Source organism: Caretta caretta, chromosome 2, assembly GCF_965140235.1.
Source record: "Caretta caretta isolate rCarCar2 chromosome 2, rCarCar1.hap1, whole genome shotgun sequence".
NCBI classification, from domain to species: domain Eukaryota; kingdom Metazoa; phylum Chordata; order Testudines; family Cheloniidae; genus Caretta; species Caretta caretta.
Window position 1 is genome coordinate 285,242 of NC_134207.1, and position 20,898 is coordinate 306,139.

At 47.1% G+C, this 20,898-nt stretch overlaps 1 protein-coding gene across 7 annotated transcripts in view; it reads left to right on the top strand.

Annotated features, from left to right (window-relative positions):
• The first annotated feature begins 1,100 nt into the window (after positions 1 to 1,100).
• Positions 1,101 to 20,898, top strand: part of IQANK1 (IQ motif and ankyrin repeat containing 1) — a 100,132-nt gene continuing 80,334 nt past the window's right edge. The window contains exons 1-2 of one of the 7 annotated variants that reach the window (XM_075124816.1): positions 1,103 to 1,422; positions 2,216 to 2,316. In XM_075124816.1, coding sequence (XP_074980917.1) covers positions 2,220 to 2,316 — 97 coding nt within the window. In that variant the 5' untranslated portion in view covers positions 1,103 to 1,422; positions 2,216 to 2,219. The other 6 variants (XM_075124823.1, XM_075124820.1, XM_075124817.1 and 3 more) reach the window with 6 other exon arrangements.

A 20,898-nucleotide genomic window follows, 5' to 3' on the forward strand; every position in this document is an offset into this window, starting at 1 on the left:
GTGGAGCCGGGGGAGCCGGGCCGCGTGGTACCGGCGCGGGGATTGGTGGAGCCGGGGAAGTCGGGTCGGGGAGGAGGGATGATGGTACCGGAGCGGGGATTGGTGGAGCCGGGGAAGCCGAGCGGGGGGGGGGGGAATGATGGTACCGGAGCGGGGATTGGTGGAGCCGGGGGAGCCGGGCCGCGTGGTACCGGAGCGGGGATTGGTGGAGCCGGGGAAGCCGGGCCGGGGGGGAGAGGTGGTGGTACCGGAACGGGGATTGGTGGACCCGGGGGAGCCGGGCTGCGTGGTACCGGCGCGGGGATTGGTGGAGCCGGGGAAGCCGGGCCGGGGAGGAGGGATGATGGTACCGGAACGGGGATTGGTGGAGCCGGGGGAGCCGGGCCGCGTGGTACCGGTGCGGGGATTGGTGGAGCCGGGGGAGCCGGGGCGGGGGGGGGGGAAGGGATGATGGTACCGGAACGGGGATTGGTGGAGCCGGGGGAGCCGGGCCGCGTGGTACCGGCGCGGGGATTGGTGGAGCCGGGGAAGCCGGGCCGGGGAGGAGGGATGATGGTACCGGAACGGGGATTGGTGGACCCGGGGGAGCCGGGCCGCGTGGTACCGGAGCGGGAATGGTGGAGCCGGGGAGGAAGGGTGGTGGTACCGGAACGGGGATTGGTGGAGCCGGGGAAGCCGAGCCGGGGGGGGGGGGGGATGATGGTACCGGAACGGGGATTGGTGGAGCCGGGGGAGCCGGGCCGCGTGGTACCGGCGCTGGGATTGGTGGAGCCGGGGAAGCCGGGCCGGGGAGGAGGGATGATGGTACCGGAACGGGGATTGGTGGACCCGGGGGAGCCGGGCCGCGTGGTACCGGAGCGGGAATGGTGGAGCCGGGGAAGTCGGGCCGGGGAGGAAGGGTGGTGGTACCGGAACGGGGATTGGTGGAGCCGGGGAAGCCGAGCCGGGGGGGGGGGGGATGATGGTACCGGAACGGGGATTGGTGGAGCCGGGGGAGCCGGGCCGCGTGGTACCGGCGCTGGGATTGGTGGAGCCGGGGAAGCCGGGGCGGGGGGGGGGGGAGGGATGATGGTACCGGAACGGGGATTGGTGGAGCCGGGGGAGCCGGGCCGCGTGGTACCGGCGCTGGGATTGGTGGAGCCGGGGAAGCCGGGCCAGGGGGTATCGTTAGGCCCTGACGCTGCAGGAAGTGGGCGGGGTTCTGATCTGGGGCGGTCACTTCACCAACTGGGGCGTGACGTGTAGGGGTCAGACCCGCCCTTTCAGTTCCGGTTGGGAACAGGTGCGCTTCCGGCGTCGCCGTTGCCGGGTGACGGTTGGGGCGGCTGCCGTTACGGGCGAAGGCCGCGGGAGCTGGAGCGGCGCCGGCGGGGCGCTCATCCTGGCGGGCGCGACTTTCCCACGGCGGCCCCGGGACAGCAGGTCGGGGCCCGCGGCGCTGCCCGCGTCGGTCAGACGGGGGGAGCGGGAGGCCGGTAGGGAGTCGGCGCGGCGGGGAGGACCGTGGGCACGTCGGTATTTGTCTCCTGAGGACGGGGGGAAAGTCCGCGGGCGCCGCTGCTCTACCGGCGCGGGCGCCTGGTGGAGGAGGTCACTGGTGCCCGGAGTTGTGTAAGGTGGTGGATAAAGCTGTATCTGATTTCTATGCAGTTTTTCTAAGGACATCTCTCTGGGATCCCGCCTGGGAGCTATGGGCACGACTGTAATAAAAACCTGGGTAAAGTTAAGATAGTTTGGGTGCGTTAACTACATTTCTATATTGTCAAATATTTAAATCGAGCCTTAATTCTGAATTTTCTGGGTATTTTTTTTTAGAAGTATAGCATTCTTGTAATTTTTTAAACCTCTACATTACTGATATGTACTCTTATTCTTCACTACACATCTGGAATTTGTTCAGATGAAAATTCCCTTAGGTTCTAAACCACTTTGAAAATGTTTTTGACAAGCATTAGGGGAAGGGACCAAGATATCTCACAAAGATGCTGAGGTTTCTTAGCACCAGAATTAACTTCCCCTTCCCCGCCACATCTGTGCCACAAGTGGGCCTGATACTGCAGACACACTCAGGTAATCCCATTGAATTTACTGGGGCTACTCACATGCATTCGTGTTTGCAGGACCAAAGCAGTTGCTGTCTCTTGGCTCATGCAAAGCTGAGCTCATTAGTGCTTTAAAGTTAATAAGAAACCTGCTGGCCTCTATTCTGTTTCAGGGAAATGAGTGACAGGAAAGCAGCAGGAAAAGGTGCAGCTCAGAAAGGTTCCAAACCAGCTTCACTGGTGAAGAAATCAGGAACGGCATCTAGAAAACCAGGTAGAGTTATGGTGGGGGAATCCTGGTTCTGTCTGTTGCTGTTGTCTTTCAGCCTTCTGCATCATCATTAGTTTGGGAGTTACAGCGGTTTCTTTCTGTTTAGGTATGGTGCTACCCTATGCAGCGGATATGGTCAACAATGGAACAGTCATAATGACCTGTGGTGGATGTGCTTTGTTTTCCTACATGCTGGAAAACAGCAGAGATTTCTTGTATAGGAATTTTAAGTTGGTGGCCATGCTGGTGAAGAAGATATATGATCTGGAATCACCAGTATCAGTGCTGCGTACCAACTGAGATGGCAAAGACTTATTGGACAACAAGATTTGGGAATTGTTGCCACCAATTCTACTGGATTGGTGAAGAAGGAACGTAAGAGTGTAGAAACTAAAGAAGATGACTGGCAATTTGTGAACAACAGAGGAAAGAGAAACAGAAACATTCAATTCTTCTAGAAGTATTGAATTGCAATATTCAGTGAGGCAACTACAGAAAATGTGTCTGAACATACATTTGGAGGAATGGAACAAAGTTACAGGGGGTAGCTGCTTGCTTCTTACTGGCAAGGATGTCCAAGAGGCTTTTAACGGTTCTAAAATGACAAGCAACCATCAAGTGATTCCGTATAAAGAAGAATGGACAGAGAATTCAGCAGGATGATGTGTAGCTTCCCTGGAACAAAGACATGAAGTATAACTGTAAGATTGGATGGGGATCTGAAGTTGGTTGGCAAGTCTCCTGGTGATTATACACATTAGAATACATGATGGACAGCATCACATGGAAGTACAAAGATTATTGAAAACGTCAGAGTTGTTAGCCTTAGGTACTTTTATGGTCCCCATTACTGTAGTATCTGAGCACCTCACAGTCATTAATGTATTTATCCTTAAAACACTCCTGGGAGGTAAAGAAATGCTTTTATCCCCATTTCACAAATGGGGAGCTGAGTGGTTAAGTGATGTGCCCGAGGTCACACAGGATATTGTTGGTGGAGCAAGGATTTGAACACACATCTCCTAAATCCTAAGCTAATGCTGTAACTGCTGAACCAAAGACGCATCTGTCTTGGAAGTGTTGTGAAGAAGAAAAATTCCAAGTCATCTCTCAGAGATCCTTCCATTCCTATAAATGAGGGTCGGCAGAAGGCAGAAATTGGTGGAGCTGCACCATTATCTATGTGGGTGATATGAAACTGAAGGTTTTGGTTTTGTGGAACATTGGGTCACATTCCAGTGGGAGAAGGGCCTGAACAAATAGGACCTCCAGCAACACAGAAGTAGGTGGGCTAATCTCGGTTGAAAACCAGTTGGAGCAGGTAGGAGTATCTTAAACTAGCAATTCCAGGAGAAGGCAGTTGTGCTACAAATGCTTAAAGATATCACTCAGGCTCAAGGTACTGTGAATATATTGAGATGAGGTGGGAAAGAATTTGAAGGGGGAAAACATTCAGTTCCTTTTATACAAATGCTAGGAGTCCGGGTAATAAGAAAGAAAAGTTGTAATTTAAAACTGTGTCATAGATTTTTAAGGCCAAAAAAGACCATTGTGATCATCTAGTCTGACCTCCTGTGTAACGCAGGCCATAGGACTTCATTGAAATACTTCCTGTTTGAACAAGAGTATATCTTTATAGAAAAATAGTCAATGTTGATTTAAAAATTGTGATTAATGGAGAATCTACCACAACCCTTGGTAAGATGTTCCAATGGTTAATTACCTTCACTGTTTAAAAAAAAAAAGTATGCCTTATTTCTAGTCTGAATTTGTCTACCTTCAGCTTCTAGTCATGGAATCTTGCTATACCTTTGTCTATTAGACTGATGAGCCCATTATCAAATTTTTGTTCCCCATGTAGGTACTTACAGATTGTGATCATGTCGCTCCTTAATCTTCTCTTTTGTTCAGCTAAATAAATTGAGCTCCTGGTACCTATCACTGTACAGTGTGTTTTCTAAACCTTTCATCAATCTCCTGGCTCTTCTTTGAACCCTCTTCAATTTATCAACTTCTTGCAACAACTATGGATACCAGAACTAGACACAATATTCCAGTTGTGATTGCACCAGTCCCAAATACAATGGTAATATAGACTCCCTACTCCTACTCAAGATTTCCCTGGGAATCCAACGATTGTAGTAGTCCTTTTGGCCACAGCTTTACACTGGAAGTTCATCCTCACCCCCAAATCCTTTTTAGAGTCTCTGATGCCATTATCTTTGGCCATTATCTTTGAAAACTCATGGCAATCGGGGGAAGTCCCAGACGACTGGAAAAAGGCTAATGTAGTGCCCATCTTTAAAAAAGGGAAGGAGGAGGATCCTGGGAACTACAGGCCAGTCAGCCTCACCTCAGTCCCCGGGAAAATCATGGAGCAGGTCCTCAAGGAATCAATCCTGAAGCACGTACACGAGAGGAAAGTGATCAGGAACAGTCAGCATGGATTCACCAAGGGAAGGTCATGCCTCACGAATCTAATCGCCTTCTATGATGAGATTACTGGTTCTGTGAATGAAGGGAAAGTAGTGGATGTATTGTTTCTTGACTTTAGCAAAGCTTTTGACATGGTCTCCCACAGTATTCTTGTCAGTAAGTTAAAGAAGTATTGGCTGAATGAATGCACTATAAGGTGGGTAGAAAGTTGGCTAGATTGTCGGGCTCAATGGGTAGTGATCAATGGCTCCATGTCTAGTTGGCAGCCGGTATCAAGTGGAGTGCCCCAAGGGTCGGTCCTGGGGCCGGTTTTGTTCAATATCTTCATAAATGATCTGGAGGATGGTGTGGATTGCACTCTCCGCAAATTTGCGGATGATACTAAACTAGGAGGAGTGGTAGATATGGTGGCAGGTAGGGATAGGATACAGAGGGACCTAGATAAATTGGAGGATTGGGCCAAAAGAAATCTGATGAGGTTCAACAAGGATAAGTGCAGGGTCCTGCGCTTGGGACGGCACCGCTACAGACTAGGGACCGAATGGCTAGGCAACAGTTCTGCGGAAAAGGACCTGGGGTGACAGTGGACGAGAAGCTGGATATGAGTCGACAGTGTGCCCTTGTTGCCAAGAAGGCCAATGGCATTTTGGGATGTATAAGTAGGGGCATAGCCAGCGGATTGAGGGACATGGTCGTTCCCCTCTATTCGACATTGGTGAGGCCTCACCTGGAGTACTATGTCCAGTTTTGGGCCCCACACTACAAGAAAGATGTGGAAAAATTGGAGAGAGTCCAGCGAAGGGCAACAAAAATGATTAGGGGTCTGGAACACATGACTTATGAGGAGAGGCTGAGGGAACTGGGATTGTTTAGTCTGCAGAAGAGAAGAATGAGGGGGGATTTGATAGCTGCTTTCAACTACCTGAGAGGTGGTTCCAAAAAGGATGGTTCTAGACTATTCTCAGTGGTAGAAGATGACAGAACAAGGAGTAATGGTCTCAAGTTGCAGTGGGGGAGGTTTAGGTTGGATATTAGGAAAAACTTTTTCACTAGGAGGGTGGTGAAACACTGGAATGCGTTACCTAGGGAGGTGGTAGAATCTCCTTCCTTAGAGGTTTTTAAGGTCAGGCTTGACAAAGCCCTGGCTGGGATGATTTAATTGGGGATTGGTCCTGCTTTGAGCAGGGGGTTGGACTAGATGATCTCCTGAGGTCCCTTCCAACCCTGATATTCTGTGATTCTATGCCCAGGATAGAGTCCCCCATTCTGTAAGTCCCTCTGAAGCACCTGGAATTGGCCACTGTTGGAAGACAGGATACTGGGCTAGATCGATCTTTGGTCTGATCTAGTATGTCTGTTTTTATGACTGCTGTCCTCAACCTGGAGCTTTAGGCATTCGTCTAGGTATCCCTGGGTCAAACCATTGAAGGTAAGTACTGAGACCTTAAACTTCATTTATTGTTCTATGGGAAGTCAGCGTAGTGAGCGGAAGACGGCCTGTGTTTCTGTATGAGGCAACTTCATTCTGTACTAGTCAAAGTTTCCTGAGGGCTTACATCTTCATTTTCAGGTGGATCACATTGCTGTAGGCCAACTGCAAAATGACTGAAGTTTGTACAACTGAGCCCAGATCATCATCTTCCAGGATGGGTCATGTCATAAATATAAAGGGACGGGTAAACACCTTTAAAATCCCTCCTGGCCAGAGGAAAAACCCTTTCACCTGTAAAGGGTTTAGAAGCTAGGATAACCTCGCTGGCACCTGACCAAAATGACCAATGAGGAGACAAGATACTTTCAAAAGCTGCGGGGAGGGAGAAACAAAGCCTCTCTCTCTCGGTCTGTGTGATGCTTTTGCTGGGGACAGAACAAAGGAATGGAGTCTTAGAACTTAGTAAGTAATCTAGCTAGATATGCATTAGGTTCTGATTCCTTTAAATGGCTGAGAAAAGAAGCTGTGCTGAATGGAATGTAGATTCCTGTTTTTGTGTCTTTTTGTAACTCAAGGTTTTCCCTAGAGGGATTCTCTATGTTTTGAATCTGTAAGGTATTTACCATCCTGATTTTACAGAGAAGATGTCTTTTTACTTTTTCTCCTATTAAAATTCTTTTTAAGAATCTGAATGTTTTTTTTTCATTGTTCTTAAGATCCAAGGGTTTGGGTCTGTGTTCACTTATGCAAATTGGTGAGGAGTTTTATCAAACCTTCCCCAGGAAAGGGGGTGTAAGATTTGGGAGGATTTTGAGGGGAAAGACGTTTCCACACAGGCTCTTTCCCAACCATATCCCTGTTAGACGTTTGGTGGTGGCAGTGAAAGTCAAAGGGCAAAAGGTAAAATAGTTTGTACCTTGGGGAATTTTTAACCTAAGCTGGTAAAAGTAAGCTTAGGAGGTTTTCATGCAGGTCCCCACATCTGTACCCTAGAGTTCTGAGTGGGGAAGTAACCTTGACAGGGTGGCAGAGTGGTGGGATTTACTTGAAATCAATTTGAGATTTTTGAATCAGAAGCACAGATTTTAAAAGGGAATTTTTTTTTCCTTTGGGCTGCTGGAAAGCAGGTTTCCAACTGAAAGCAGTTAGAGGTTTTTTTTTCTCTGCTTTGGGGCCAGAGTAGAGACAAAAGGGAATTGTCTTTTGTGAGCTGGAGTTTTCTCTACCTAAAGGCAGGGTAGTTAACCTCTTGCAGGGAAATTCACAAGTCTTCACAGACCTGAAGAAGTTTTTTTTTATTGTCCCCCCTAAGAGCAACTAGAGGGGTTTTCTGCCTATTTCCCTGGAAACAAAGGTGTTAGGTTGTTTGTTTTTTTTAAGGATTTCTCTGTAGGCTGACAATCACTATCAGAGAACATAAGTATCCGGACAGCTCAGCAAAATTTTACAAGCCAAGTTTTTTGTTTTGTTTTCTTTCTAACTCTTGGGTGTAAAGTTAGTTAAAAACAGAGAGATTAGGATGACGGACTCCACAGTTCAACAAAAGCTGGAATTAGCCAGATCTGAGGCTGAGGAAAAACAAAAGGAACATGAAAGACAGATAGAACTCATACGGATGGAGATGGACTCACACGCGGCCAGGGAAAAAGAAATGGGGACTGCCCACAGGAGGGAAATGGAGGCAAGGGACAAAGAAATGGAGGAGAAGGAAAAAAAGAGGAAGTATGCACTGGAGATGGAGAAGGCAAAGGCTCAGCAGAATATACCAACAAACTCTAGCAATCCTTCTCCAGGTACCACTTCCGATTCCAGAAAGTTCCCCACCTACAATGCAGGTGATGATACTGAGGCCTTCTTAGAAAACTTTGAAAGGGCCTGCCTTGGGTACAGCATCTCTACAGACCAATACATGGTAGAGCTGAGGCCGCAGCTCAGTGGACCCTTAGCTGAGGTGGCGACTGAAATGCCTAAGGAACAAATGAACCAGTATGAACTGTTTCAAACCAAGGCGAGAGTCAGAATGGGGCTAACACCCGAGCATTCCCGTTGGCAATTCAGAGCCCTAAGGTGGAAACCAGACGTGTCATTTACCCGATATGCCTACCACATTTTGAAACATTGGGATGCCTGGATATCAGGAGCAAGTGTTAAATCTCCAGAAGATTTGCCCTTCCTAATGCAAATGGAACAGTTCTCAGAGGGTGTTCCTGAGGAAATAGAAAGATACATCCTAGATGGGAAGCCCAAAACTGTAATCGAGGCAGGGGAGATTGGAGCCAAATGGGTGGAGGTGGCAGAAAAGAAAAAAACTGGTTGCAGTTGGAGCGGATACCAGAAGGGACAACCTCAGACCACACCCTACTACCGGGGGGCAGCCCAAGGCCCCAAGGAACCCTCCAGACACCTTATCGTCCCGGCACACCATTCTCCAGCAACCCACCTTGCCCCAGTGACCTGTCAGCTGGACGATGTTTTAAATGTAACAAGCTGGGGCATGTAAAGGCCAACTGCCCCAAAAAACCCAACAGATTACAGTTCATTGCACTGGAATCACGCCAGAGGTCCTCAGGCCCAGATACCTCCCAGATACCCTTGGAGCGGAGGGAAACTGTGAGTGTGGGCGGGAAGAAGGTCACCGCGTGGAGGGACACCGGAGCACAAGTGTCGGCTATCCATGTTTCCTTAGTGGACCCCAATTTAATCAACCCAGAGATCCAAGTGACGATTCAACCCTTCAAGTCCAACTCTTTCAATTTGCCTGCAGCCAAGTTGCCTGTCCAGTACAAGGGCTGGTCAGGAACGTGGACTTTTGCAGTCTGTGATGATTATCCCATCCCCATGCTGTTGGGGGAAGACTTGGCCAATCGTGTGAAGCCAGCCAAGAGGGTGGGAATGGTCACCCGCAGCCAGGCTAAACCAGCCGTCACGCCTAGCTCTGTTCCGGAAACTTCTACCAGGACCCTGTCAGAGGTGATGGACCCAGACCCCAGGCCAATGTCTGCAACAGCAGTAGTGGATCCAGTCCCAGAGACCCAGACAGAGCCAGTCCCAGAACCAGAACCGGCGGAACTACTGGCACCAGACCCCGTGCCAGCACTGAACCCAGTACTTGCAACCCCACCATCAGAGGGCCCCACCGAACCTGAACCAGCAGCAGCCGATAACCATACACAAGAGGCTCAGCCAGAGCCTGAACCCCAACACAGTTCCACAACAGAGAGTGGTTCACAGTCAGCGGAAACAGCCCCATCCCCTACATCGCTTCCAGAGGGACTAAGCATAGGTCCACAATCCAATGAACAACTGATGTCTCGAGCATCAAGGGAACAGTTCGAGACTGAACAGGAAGCAGATGAAAGCCTCCAGAGAGCTTGGACGGCAGCATGGAGCAACCCACCACCTCTCAGCTCTTCTAATCGATCCAGGTTTGTTGTAGAAAGAGGACTTTTTTATACAAGGAAACTCTTTCTGGTGGACACCAGGAGGACTGGCATCCTCAGAGACAGTTGGTAGTTCCAACTAAGTACCGGGCCAAGCTCTTGAGCTTAGCCCACGATCATCCTAGAGGCCATGCTGGGGTGAACAGGACCAAAGACCGTTTGGGGGGTCATTCCACTGGGAGAGAGTTGGCAAGGATGTTTCTTTACCTATGTCCGGTCTTGTGAGGTATGCCAAAGAGTTGGAAAACCCCAAGACCAGGTCAAAGCCCCTCTCCAGCCACTCCCCGGCACTGAAGTTCCATTTCAGCGAGTAGCTGTGGATATTCTGGATCCTTTTCTGAAAAAGACACCCAGAGGAAAGCAGTACATACTGACTTTCATGGATTTTGCCACCCGATGACCGGAAGCAGTAGCTCTAAGCAACACCAGGGCTAAAAGTGTGTGCCAGGCACTAGCAGACATTTTTGCCAGGGTAGGTTGGCCCTCCGACATCCTCACAGATGCGGGGACTAATTTCCTGGCAGGAACTGTGGAAAGCCTTTGGGAAGCTCATAGAATCATAGAATATAAGGGTTGGAAGGGACCCCAGAAGGTCATCTAGTCCAACCCCCTGCTCGAAGCAGGACCAATTCCAAGTTAAATCATCCCAGCCAGGGCTTTGTCAAGCCTGACCTTAAAAACCTCTAAGGAAGGAGATTCTACCACCTCCCTAGGTAACGCATTCCAGTGTTTCACCACCCTCTTAGTGAAAAAGTTTTTCCTAAAACTCATGGGATAAATCACTTGGTTGCCACTCCTTACCACCATCAAACAAATGGCATGGTGGATAAGTTTAATGGAACTTTGGTGGCCATGATACGTAAATTCGTAAATGAGCACTCCAATGATTGGGACCCAGTGTTGCAGCAGTTGCTCTTTGCCTACAGAATCGTACCACATCCCAGTTTAGGGTTTTCCCCATTTGAACTTGTATATGGCCGTGAGGTTAAGGGGCCATTGCAGTTGGTGAAGCAGCAATGGGAGGGATTTACACCGTCTCCAGGAACTAACATTCTGGATTTTGTAACCAACCTACAAAACACCCTCCAAACCTCTCTAGCCCTTGCTAAAGAAAATCTACAGGATGCTCAAAAAGAGCAAAAAGCCTGGTATGATAAACATGCCAGAGAGTGTTCCTTCAAAGTAGGGGACCAGGTCATGGTCTTAAAGGCGCTCCAGGCCCATAAAATGGAAGCATCGTGGGAAGGGCCATTCATGGTCCAGGAGCGCCTGGGAGCTGTTAATTATCTCATAGCATTCCCCACCTCCAACCGAAAGCCTAAGGTATACCATATTAATTCTCTAAAGCCCTTTTATTCCAGAGAATTAAAGGTTTGTCAGTTTACAGCCCAGGGAGGAGATGACGCTGAGTGGCCTGAAGGTGTTTACTACGAAGGGAAATGTGGTGGTGGTGTGGAAGAGGTGAACCTCTCCATGACCCTTGGGCGTATGCAGCGACAGCAGATCCAGGAGCTGTGCACTAGCTACGCGCCAACGTTCTCAGCCACCCCAGGACTGACTGAACGGGCATACCACTCCATTGACACAGGTAATGCTCACCCAATTAAAGTCCAACCTTACCGGGTGTTTCCTCAAGCTAAAACTGCTATAGAACGGGAGATCCAGGATACGTTACAGATGGGTGTAATCCCCTCCTCTGGCAGTGCAGGGGCATCTCCAGTGGTTCTAGTTCCCAAACCAGATGGGGAGATACGTTTTTGCGTGGATTACCGTAAGCTAAATGCTGTAACTCGCCCAGACAACTATCCAATGCCACGCACAGATGAACTATTAGAGAAACTGGGATGGACTTAACCAAGGGGTACTGGCAGGTACCGCTAGATGAATCTGCCAAGGAAAGGTCAGCTTTCACCACCCATGTTGGGGTGTATGAATTTAATGTACTCCCTTTCGGGCTGTGGAATGCACCCGCCACCTTCCAAAGACTTGTAGATGGTCTCCTAGTGGGATTAGGAAAATATGCAGTCGCTTACCTTGACGATGTGGCCATATTTTCAGATGCCTGGGCAGAACACCTGGAACATCTACAAAAAGTCTTCAAGCGCATAAGCGAGGCAGGACTAACTGTTAAGGCTAAGAAGTGTCAAATAGACCTAAACAGAGTGACTGACCTTGGACACCAGGTGGGTCAAGGAACTATCAACCCCCTACAGGCCAAAGGTGGATGCTATCCAAAAGTGGCCTGTCCCAAAGTCAAAGAAACAGGTTCAATCCTTCTTAGGCTTGGCCGTTTATTACAGACGATTTGTACCGCACTACAGCCAAATCGCCGCCCCACTGACAGACCTAACCAAAAAGAAACAGCCCAATGCCATTCAGTGGACCAAAGCGTGTCAGAAGGCCTTTAACCATCTTAAAGTGACACTCATGTCTGACCCTGTACTAAGGGCCCCAGACTTTGACAAACCGTTCCTAGTAACCACAGATGCATCCGAGCGTGGTGTGGGAGCAGTTTTAATGCAGGAAGGACCGGATCAAGAATTCCACCCTGTAGTGTTTCTCAGCAAGAAGCTGTCTGAGAGGGAAAGCAACTGATCAGTCAGTGAAAAAGAATGTTACGCCATTGTCTACGCTCTGGAAAAGCTACGCCCATATGTTTGGGGACAGCGTTTCCACCTGCAAACCGACCATGCTGCGCTACGGTGGCTTCATACCGCCACGGGAAATAACAAAAAAAACTTATTCAGTGGAGTTTAGCACTCCAAGATTTTGATTTCGACATCCAACACATCTCAGGAGCTTCTAACAAAGTGGCTGATGCACTCTCCCGTGAAAGTTTCCCAGAATCAACTGGTTAAAATCGTCCTTGAGATGTGGAAAATATTGTTAGTCTTTATATACTTGGTAGTATATTTAGAGGTGCATGTGTCTTATTAACTCTGTTTTTTCCTAGAGCTCCAGGAAGAAATCACAGTCAGCGTTTCATCCTATCTGTGATTTGGGGGGGTACGTCATAAATATAAAGGGAAGGGTAAACACCTTTAAAATTCCTCCTGGCCAGAGGAAAAACCCTTTCACCTGTAAAGGGTTAAGAAGCTAGGATAACCTTGCTGGCACCTGATCACAATGACCAATGAGGAGACAAGATATGGGGAGGCAGAAACAAAGCCTCTCTCTCTGTCTGTATGATGCTTTTGCTGGGGACAGAACAGGAATGGAGTCTTAGAACTTAGTAAATAATCTAGCGAAATATGCGTTAGATTCTGATTTCTTTAAATGGCTGAGAAAAGAAGCTGTGCTGAATGGAATGTAGATTCCTGTTTTTGTGTCTTTTTGTAACTTAAGGTTTTGCCTAGAGGGATTCTCTATGTTTTGAATCTAATTACCCTGTAAGGTAATTACCATCCTGATTTTATAGAGGTGATTCTTTTTACTTTTTCTTCTATTAAAATTCTTCTTTTAAGAATCTGATTGCTTTTTCATTGTTCTTAAGATCCAAGGGTTTGGGTCTGTGTTCACCTATGCAAATTGGTGAGGATTTTTATCAAGCCTTCCCCAGGAAAGGGGGTGTAAGGGTTGGGAGGATTTTGGGGGGAAAGACGTTTCCAAATGGACTCTTTCCCAGTAATATACCGGTTAGACATTTGATGGTGGCAGCGATAAAGTCCAGAGGCAAAAACCTTGGGGAAGTTTTAACCTAAGCTGGTAAAAGTAAGCTTAGGAGGTTTTCATGCAGGTCCCCACATCTGTACCCCAGAGTTCAGAGTGGGGAAGGAACCTTGACAGGACACTATTCTCTGGTCAGATGTAGATGATAGAACATGTTACCTTCTAAATGTTAGAGAGAGCAGGAGGACCCAGAGGCGGATTGAGTAAACGGGCTTCTTTATTGCTGTACTTGTTCCCCTCAACCAAATTGTTGAGTAAGCACTGAATTAGTTACAGCACACTCTTTTTATCTAAGTTAATATGTAAATATCTACATTTACTACAATTCCTCCACAACCTTTACTGAGTAATATAAATGCCCATACAATGAATATTAATAGCTATATACTAAATATAATTATTCCCACACCTGATTACTGTTTACAGCATTAGCATATTCTACAGATAACTTTTACTTTGAAGATACATTTCTTCACAATAATTGCAGCTACATATTTCCTTAATCAGCAGTTTGCAGAGGAGAGAGGAAGGGGCCATGACCCCAAGCTTGTTTGTGTATCTGGAAAAGGAAGGGAGGGGGACATAACACTGCTTTACCCAAAAGATATTCTTTTAGATCCCCACATTCCTTATGCAGCTGCGAGCTTATCAATTCTTAACAAGCAGAAGGGAACTTTATGGCAGGATGACATTTTATCTATCAAGCGAAGAAATTTTGCATGCCTCTGCCTACTCCCTAATACCATGCCAGCACACCAGCTGTTTCCCAGGTCTCTACTTAACCCTTACATATCCCAACACTCCCCCACTCTCTTCAAAGAAGGGCCCAGGTGCCCCTCCTTCCCGCACACTGGACGGCGGGACACTCGGGCTGGAGGCCCTGGCTCTGGTTAGCCCGATACCTTGATCCACTGATCATGCTATGGGGAGAGAGAGAAGGCAGGTCATAAAAAGGGTAAGCCGCTGAGTTTACAAGCTTTCGGGGAGAGCCTAGGGCAGCATATAATTTTAAGCACCTCATGAATACAGTTAACATGAATAACACCCCTACAATATGAGCAATATGACCAAGAAGTGAATGAGTGTCCATTAGACCTGTCTGAAGGGCACAGGCTACATCAGTTCAAGTACAATCAGCAGGCAGTTCAGTAGCTAGCTGGAAGGCATTCATTCCTTGAAGGGCCTGGGCTTCCAAGACCTGAGTCCATCATCCGGGCTACCACCAGAAACACTGCTTCTCCTTTAATAGGGTTAAAAAATATACACCATTTTGGGGTGTATATTTTAAATGTGTCCAGTTGTTGACAGTTGTAGTGAGCTGCCCCTACAGTGTTCATGTGCTCTTGTCCATATCATGAGTCCAATGAATATTTATAGAAAAACAGGGTATTATCCAAACTAGCTCGACCACTTGGTATAGAATTGGGTAATGCACTGGTTAGTTGTCCACAGCAATGAGTTTCATAGACCCATTTACGCACGAAAGTCCCAATGGCAGCATGTAGATGTGTATAATTGTGTCAGATGCTTGTGCACTTGTACTCTCAAGTAGAAAAGGAGTTCTTGTGGCACCTTAGAGACTAACCAATTTATTTGAGCATGAGCTTTCGTGAGCTACAGCTCACTTCATCAGATGTATACCGTGGAAACTGCAGCAGACTTTATATACACACAGAGAATATGAAACAATACCTCCTCCCACCCCACTGTCCTGTTGGTAATAGCTTATCTAAAGTGATCAACAGGTGGGCCATTTCCAGCATAAATCCAGGTTTTCTCACCCTCCACCCCCCCACACAAATTCACTCTCCTGCTGGTGCTAGCCCATCCAAAGTGACAACTCTTTACATAATCAAGTCGGGCTATTTCCTGCATAGATCCAGGTTTTCTCACATTCCCCCCATCCCCATACACACACAAACTCACTCTCCTGCTGGAGTTTGTGTGTGTATGGGGGTGGGGGGATGTGAGAAAACCTGGATCTATGCAGGAAATAGCCCGACTTGATTATGTAAAGAGTTGTCACTTTGGATGGGCTAGCACCAGCAGGAGAGTGAATTTGTGTGGGGGGGTGGAGGGTGAGAAAACCTGGATTTGTGCTGGAAATGGCCCACCTGTTGATCACTTTAGATAAGCTATTACCAGCAGGACAGTGGGGTGGGAGGAGGTATTGTTTCATATTCTCTGTGTGTATATAAAGTCTGCTGCAGTTTCCACGGTATACATCTGATGAAGTGAGCTGTAGCTCACGAAAGCTCATGCTCAAATAAATTGGTTAGTCTCTAAGGTGCCACAAGAACTCCTTTTCTTTTTGCGAATACAGACTAACACGGCTGTTCCTCTGTACTCTCAAGTGTTATATTACAGAATTGTGAACACTTCCAGCAGAACACTCCATACCCCATATACATTACATTTAATTGTCCACCCCTGGGACAGGCCATTGGGTCTGCTCCTTTATGGCCATTGGGGAGGGGCACATTTAAATATATATTTTTGGACAAAATTATTTAACTAATTATTTAAATTTTACACCATTTTATTCTCCCTATCTATCCCACAGTGGTCCTCCCTTTCTTATTATTTCCATAGGGCTCATGTGGACAACCTTAGTTGCCATCTCATTCCAAGGTACTACTGCAACTATTACCCAGGTGCTAGCCCCCAGTTGAGCATTCCTATACACACCTTTTGCATTCCTATACACACCTTTCCCCCCAGATTCTATACACCCAACCCTGTGGTTCCTGCTGCCCATAGATCCCTTTGCAGCGGCAATTCCATGTGTATTCCCTCACCCACTGATTAAATTGTTGCTTTAACCCTTCTATGTATGTGCTGCAGTTGGGGTGTACCCAATCCACCCACCATTCTTTGGGGTGTACCGCCCATCCATGTAATGTACTGAAAGGACACATTGACGAGCTCTGGTTGCACCCGCTCCCACAGTGGTTTCCACACGCCCTCCCATAAGGAAGTATTTCTAGCTCCAGGCTGCGGCCAGCTTAAATCAGAATCCTTGCAGCTTGGCATCCATATTACCTGTAGGGTTATATTCTGCAAAGCAGTTAAATTGTCATATTTCCAGCATTCCAGGGGAGACTTTATGCCCAGTCTGGTATGTACAATAGTGCAAGTTTAAGAATTGTCCTCTATGGAGGTACCATTATGGTTACACATGGTAACACCACACCTCAATTGTGGAACCTCATAACCTCAACACCCCAGGAAACCAGAGGTTTATATGTTTTTGGGGCCCTCCGTGACAAATCACAGGTCCAGATGACTGTTTCCCACTGTCATTCATTATGGCATATTTTAAGGAATACCATGCAATATATACACTGCTGTATATCAGAGCTTAGTGTCAGAAAGGAATTCAGGAGCACTCCTAAACTGTGGTCTGAATTGACCAGCTGTGGTTATGTATCTTCAGCCAGTGGATACTGCACATTGATTGCACGCTCTTCAAAGTGCTTTTCTCTGCCAGTCAGCATAATTTCTGTCTTGCCTGGGTTCAGCTTCTTCCAGCTGCTCTTGTCCAAGCAGTGGGCCAGCTTAGTGCCAGTGATATTGTTGTATGTGGTGAAGCTTGGTAGACGTGTCTGTTATCTACATATTGTGGGCACTTGAGTTAATGTCATCTCGCCAGTTTTCCCAGTAGCAGTATGCAGATGTTGAATAGGACCTAAGAGAGAATTGATAATTTTGGGACTTCACAAGTGAGGGATCTGAGACAATGTTCCCTCTAATTTTTTCCATCCATGTGCGGAATGAATTTTGTTACGTGCAGCACCAATAGAGAGGATGTGCGCCACCAGTACACAAAAAAAAAAACCCTAGATATATATTTTTTAAAAGTTCAGAGTTATGGAAGAAAAAGAGAGAATATTAAAACAAGGTGCACTGCTTAAGATGTTTATTTAATATGAAATCAAAAAGAAAATTAACACTGCCCTTGGAGTACATGTATTTTATAATCCTTTCTAACAACTCAAGTTAGTAAACACACCAAAATGTGGCATACTGAAAACAGCTATATAAATAAAACAAAGTCATGGCCATTAAATGAAAGCATAAAAAATATGCACCAGAGGGCCAATTCAGTAACCTAATCCTACCATAGACTACTAAATCTTCAGAGAAAGCTGCTCTCGAAAAATGAAGCAGCTGTCAAAACACTAGCATGCTATGGACTTTTGCAGTTCACAAAACTATCCCTCTTGCATGCATATTATCTGCACACAGCTCAGCTTTAAGATGCTAAACAAATCTATGAGTCAACTAGAAACAAACAGTCATGCTCTCATCACAAATATTAATACAATATTTTCTGATATTGGAAAGGAGAGTAAAAGGCATTCACTCAGGCTCATACAATTTCTATGGGATGTCAACTCTTAAGTTGATTAATACTTCACACACATAGAACAGTAAAAATAACTAATAAAGCAACTCAGACAGCAAACAAAACCACAAACAAGTGAACAAACAGACAGAACAAGGAGTAATGGTCTCAAGTTGCGGTGGGGGAGGTTTAGGTTGGATATTAGGAAAAACTTTTTCACTAGGAGGGTGGTGAAGCACTGGAATGCATTACCTAGGGAGGTGGTGGAATCTCCTTCCTTTGAGGTTTTTTAAGGTCAGGCTTGATAAAGCCCTGGCTGGAATGATTTAGTTGGGGATTGGTCCTGCTTTGAGCAGAGGGTTGGACTAGATGACCTCCTGAGGTCCCTTCCAACCCTGATATTCTATGAAGTGACAACACTGAAAATACAAAGGGAAGTAAAACATCAAGTGGTTGGTTATGGGTATATTAAATGAGTGTTTAGACCCATGCTGTGCAAGTGCAACAGAGCTCTATAGAAACAGGCAAAGTTAAAGTTCTCCTGGTTTTATATTGTGTGTGTCACCAACTCAAAAACTCAAGAGTAGGCTCATTAAGTTTTTACAAGTCCCTTAAGTAAATAGAGCACATTAAAACATGGCTTCAGAGCTTGCTAATAAGGTCTTCACCATACAAAATCACTTGTCTGCAGTCCAGACAAGTGATTTCCATTACTTTTTAGAATTTGGGGAGAGGGCCAGACAAGAGTTTGGCCCTAACTCATGCACAATAAAGTGCTGGAAGCCCCTGGAAACATTGAAAGCTGTGCTGTTCACTGGTGAACACCCCTGGACACTGGTGAAGACCAGTGAAAATCAAGTACTCCCATTAGCTCTGGAAGACACCCACCATCCCCTAAATGACCAGGTAGTATCAGTGGCTAGAAGGGACCCCCCTAACCTTAAAGTGGTCTGTGGCAAAAAAACAAAAAACCAGAATCACACAAATACAACACCACCTTCTTCCACCGTCACCTGCTAAAATCCTCTACCGCTTCTTCCTTGAAGATCTAGCCTCAATAATCCATGCTGCGCTGGGCATCACAAAATGGGGAAGAGATGGCCAGCCCTCTGTGGAGACAGAGGTGGTTAGGGACTATTTAGAAAAGCTGGACGTGCACAAGTCCATGGGGCCAGACGAGTTGCATCCGAGAGTGCTGAAGGAATTGGTGGCTGTGATTGCAGAGCCATTGGCCATTATCTTTGAAAACTCGTGGCGAACCAGGGAAGTCCCGGATGACTGGAAAAAGGCTAATGTAGTGCCAATCTTTAAAAAAGGGAAGAAGGAGGATCCTGGGAACTACAGGCCAGTCAGCCTCACTTCAGTCCCTGGAAAAATCATGGAGCAGGTCCTCAAAGAATCAATCCTGAAGCACTTGCATGAGAGGAAAGTGATCAGGAACAGCCAGCATGGATTCACCAAGGGAAGGTCATGCCTGACTAATCTAATCGCCTTTTATGATGAGATTACTGGTTCTGTGGATGAAGGGAAAGCAGTGGATGTATTGTTTCTTGACTTTAGCAAAGCTTTTGACACGGTCTCCCACAGTATTCTTGTCAGCAAGTTAAGGAAGTATGGGCTGGATGAATGCACTATAAGGTGGGTAGAAAGCTGGCTAGATTGTCGGGCTTAATGGGTAGTGATCAATGGCTCCATGTCTAGTTGGCAGCCGGTATCAAGTGGAGTGCCCCAAGGGTCGGTCCTGGGGCCGGTTTTGTTCAATATCTTCATAAATGATCTGGAGGATGGTGTGGATTGCACTCTCAGGAAATTTGCGGATGATACTAAACTGGGAGGAGTGGTAGATACGCTGGAGGGGAGGGATAGGATACAGAAGGACCAAGACAAATTGGACCTCTCCTCATAAGTCATGTGTTCCAGACCCCTAATCATTTTTGTTGCCCTTCGCTGAAGAGAAGAATGAGGGGGGATTTGATAGCTGCTTTCAACTACCTGAAAGGGGGTTCCAAAGAGGATGGCTCTAGACTGTTCTCAATGGTAGCAGATGACAGAACGAGGAGTAATGGTCTCAAGTTGCAGTGAGGGAGTTTTAGATTGGATATTAGGAAAAACTTTTTCACTAAGAGGGTGGTGAAACACTGGAATGCGTTACCTAGGGAGGTGGTAGAATCTCCTTCCTTAGAGGTTTTTAAGGTCAGGCTTGACAAAGCCCTGGCTGGGATGATTTAACTGGGAATTGGTCCTGCTTCGAGCAGGGGGTTGGACTAGATGACCTTCTGGGGTCCCTTCCAACCCTTATATTCTATGATTCTATGATTCTATGTGTTTGTCACCTTCAGACTTGATTACTGTCACTGTACTTGAGGCTAAACATTCGAGCAACAGAGACACCAGCTTGTTTAGAATACAACTGCCAGCCACTGTGAGCTTAACTACTTTGTTCTCTGTTGGCTCCCAGAGGCATCTTCCCAGCCAGGGCAACCCAGCTGGAGCTGGGAGAAAGGAAGCATGTTTCTCCCCAGCTGGGGGAGGGGAGCGGCTGAGCTCACTACCTGCTGCAGTCCTTCATGCCCCAAGTTCCCACCAACCCCTCAGCCCACTGCCCCCGACTATCCCTATTCCTCCCCCCAACACCACCAGCTTACATGTGTGTCCTCTCCAGGGTCCAGGCACATAATTAGTGGAGCCAAACCTGCGCGGCTGCACTAATTAGGTGCATGGCCCTTGCTGCCCTCTTGTGCAGCCACCCAAGTGCGCACCTTAGAGGGAATACAGGTCTGAGAGTATTGGTGCAGTTTCCCACTACTGTCCTTTGGGTGCATCCTGCCAGGGAGGATTCAAACCATTTTAGCATATTTCCCTGGATTCCTACCATCTCCCTCAGGCGGAATAGCAGTAGCTCATGACTGACAGTGTTGTTTGCTGAAGAGAGGCCCAGGAGTATGAGAATGAATGTCTGCCCTCCATCAACTTCAAGAGATCATTCATCAACATCACTAATGATGTTCTGTGTCCTGACCTGACTGAAAACTTCAATGGGATTTGTGGTCGCCCAGCACTTTTGGAAGTTTTACAGATTTAGGAGCTTGTCTTTAGGCATCAGGTAGCCTCTGGTAAATAAAATAGCTAAAGTGGTTTTTTTCTCCCCCCCCTTTCCCAGCGTTAGGCCAGCAAGCTGAGAGGAAAGGCACAGCTAAGCAAGAGAGCAGCTCCAAGCTCCCAAGGAAATCTAACAATAAGCAGAATGAGCCAGCCCTAAT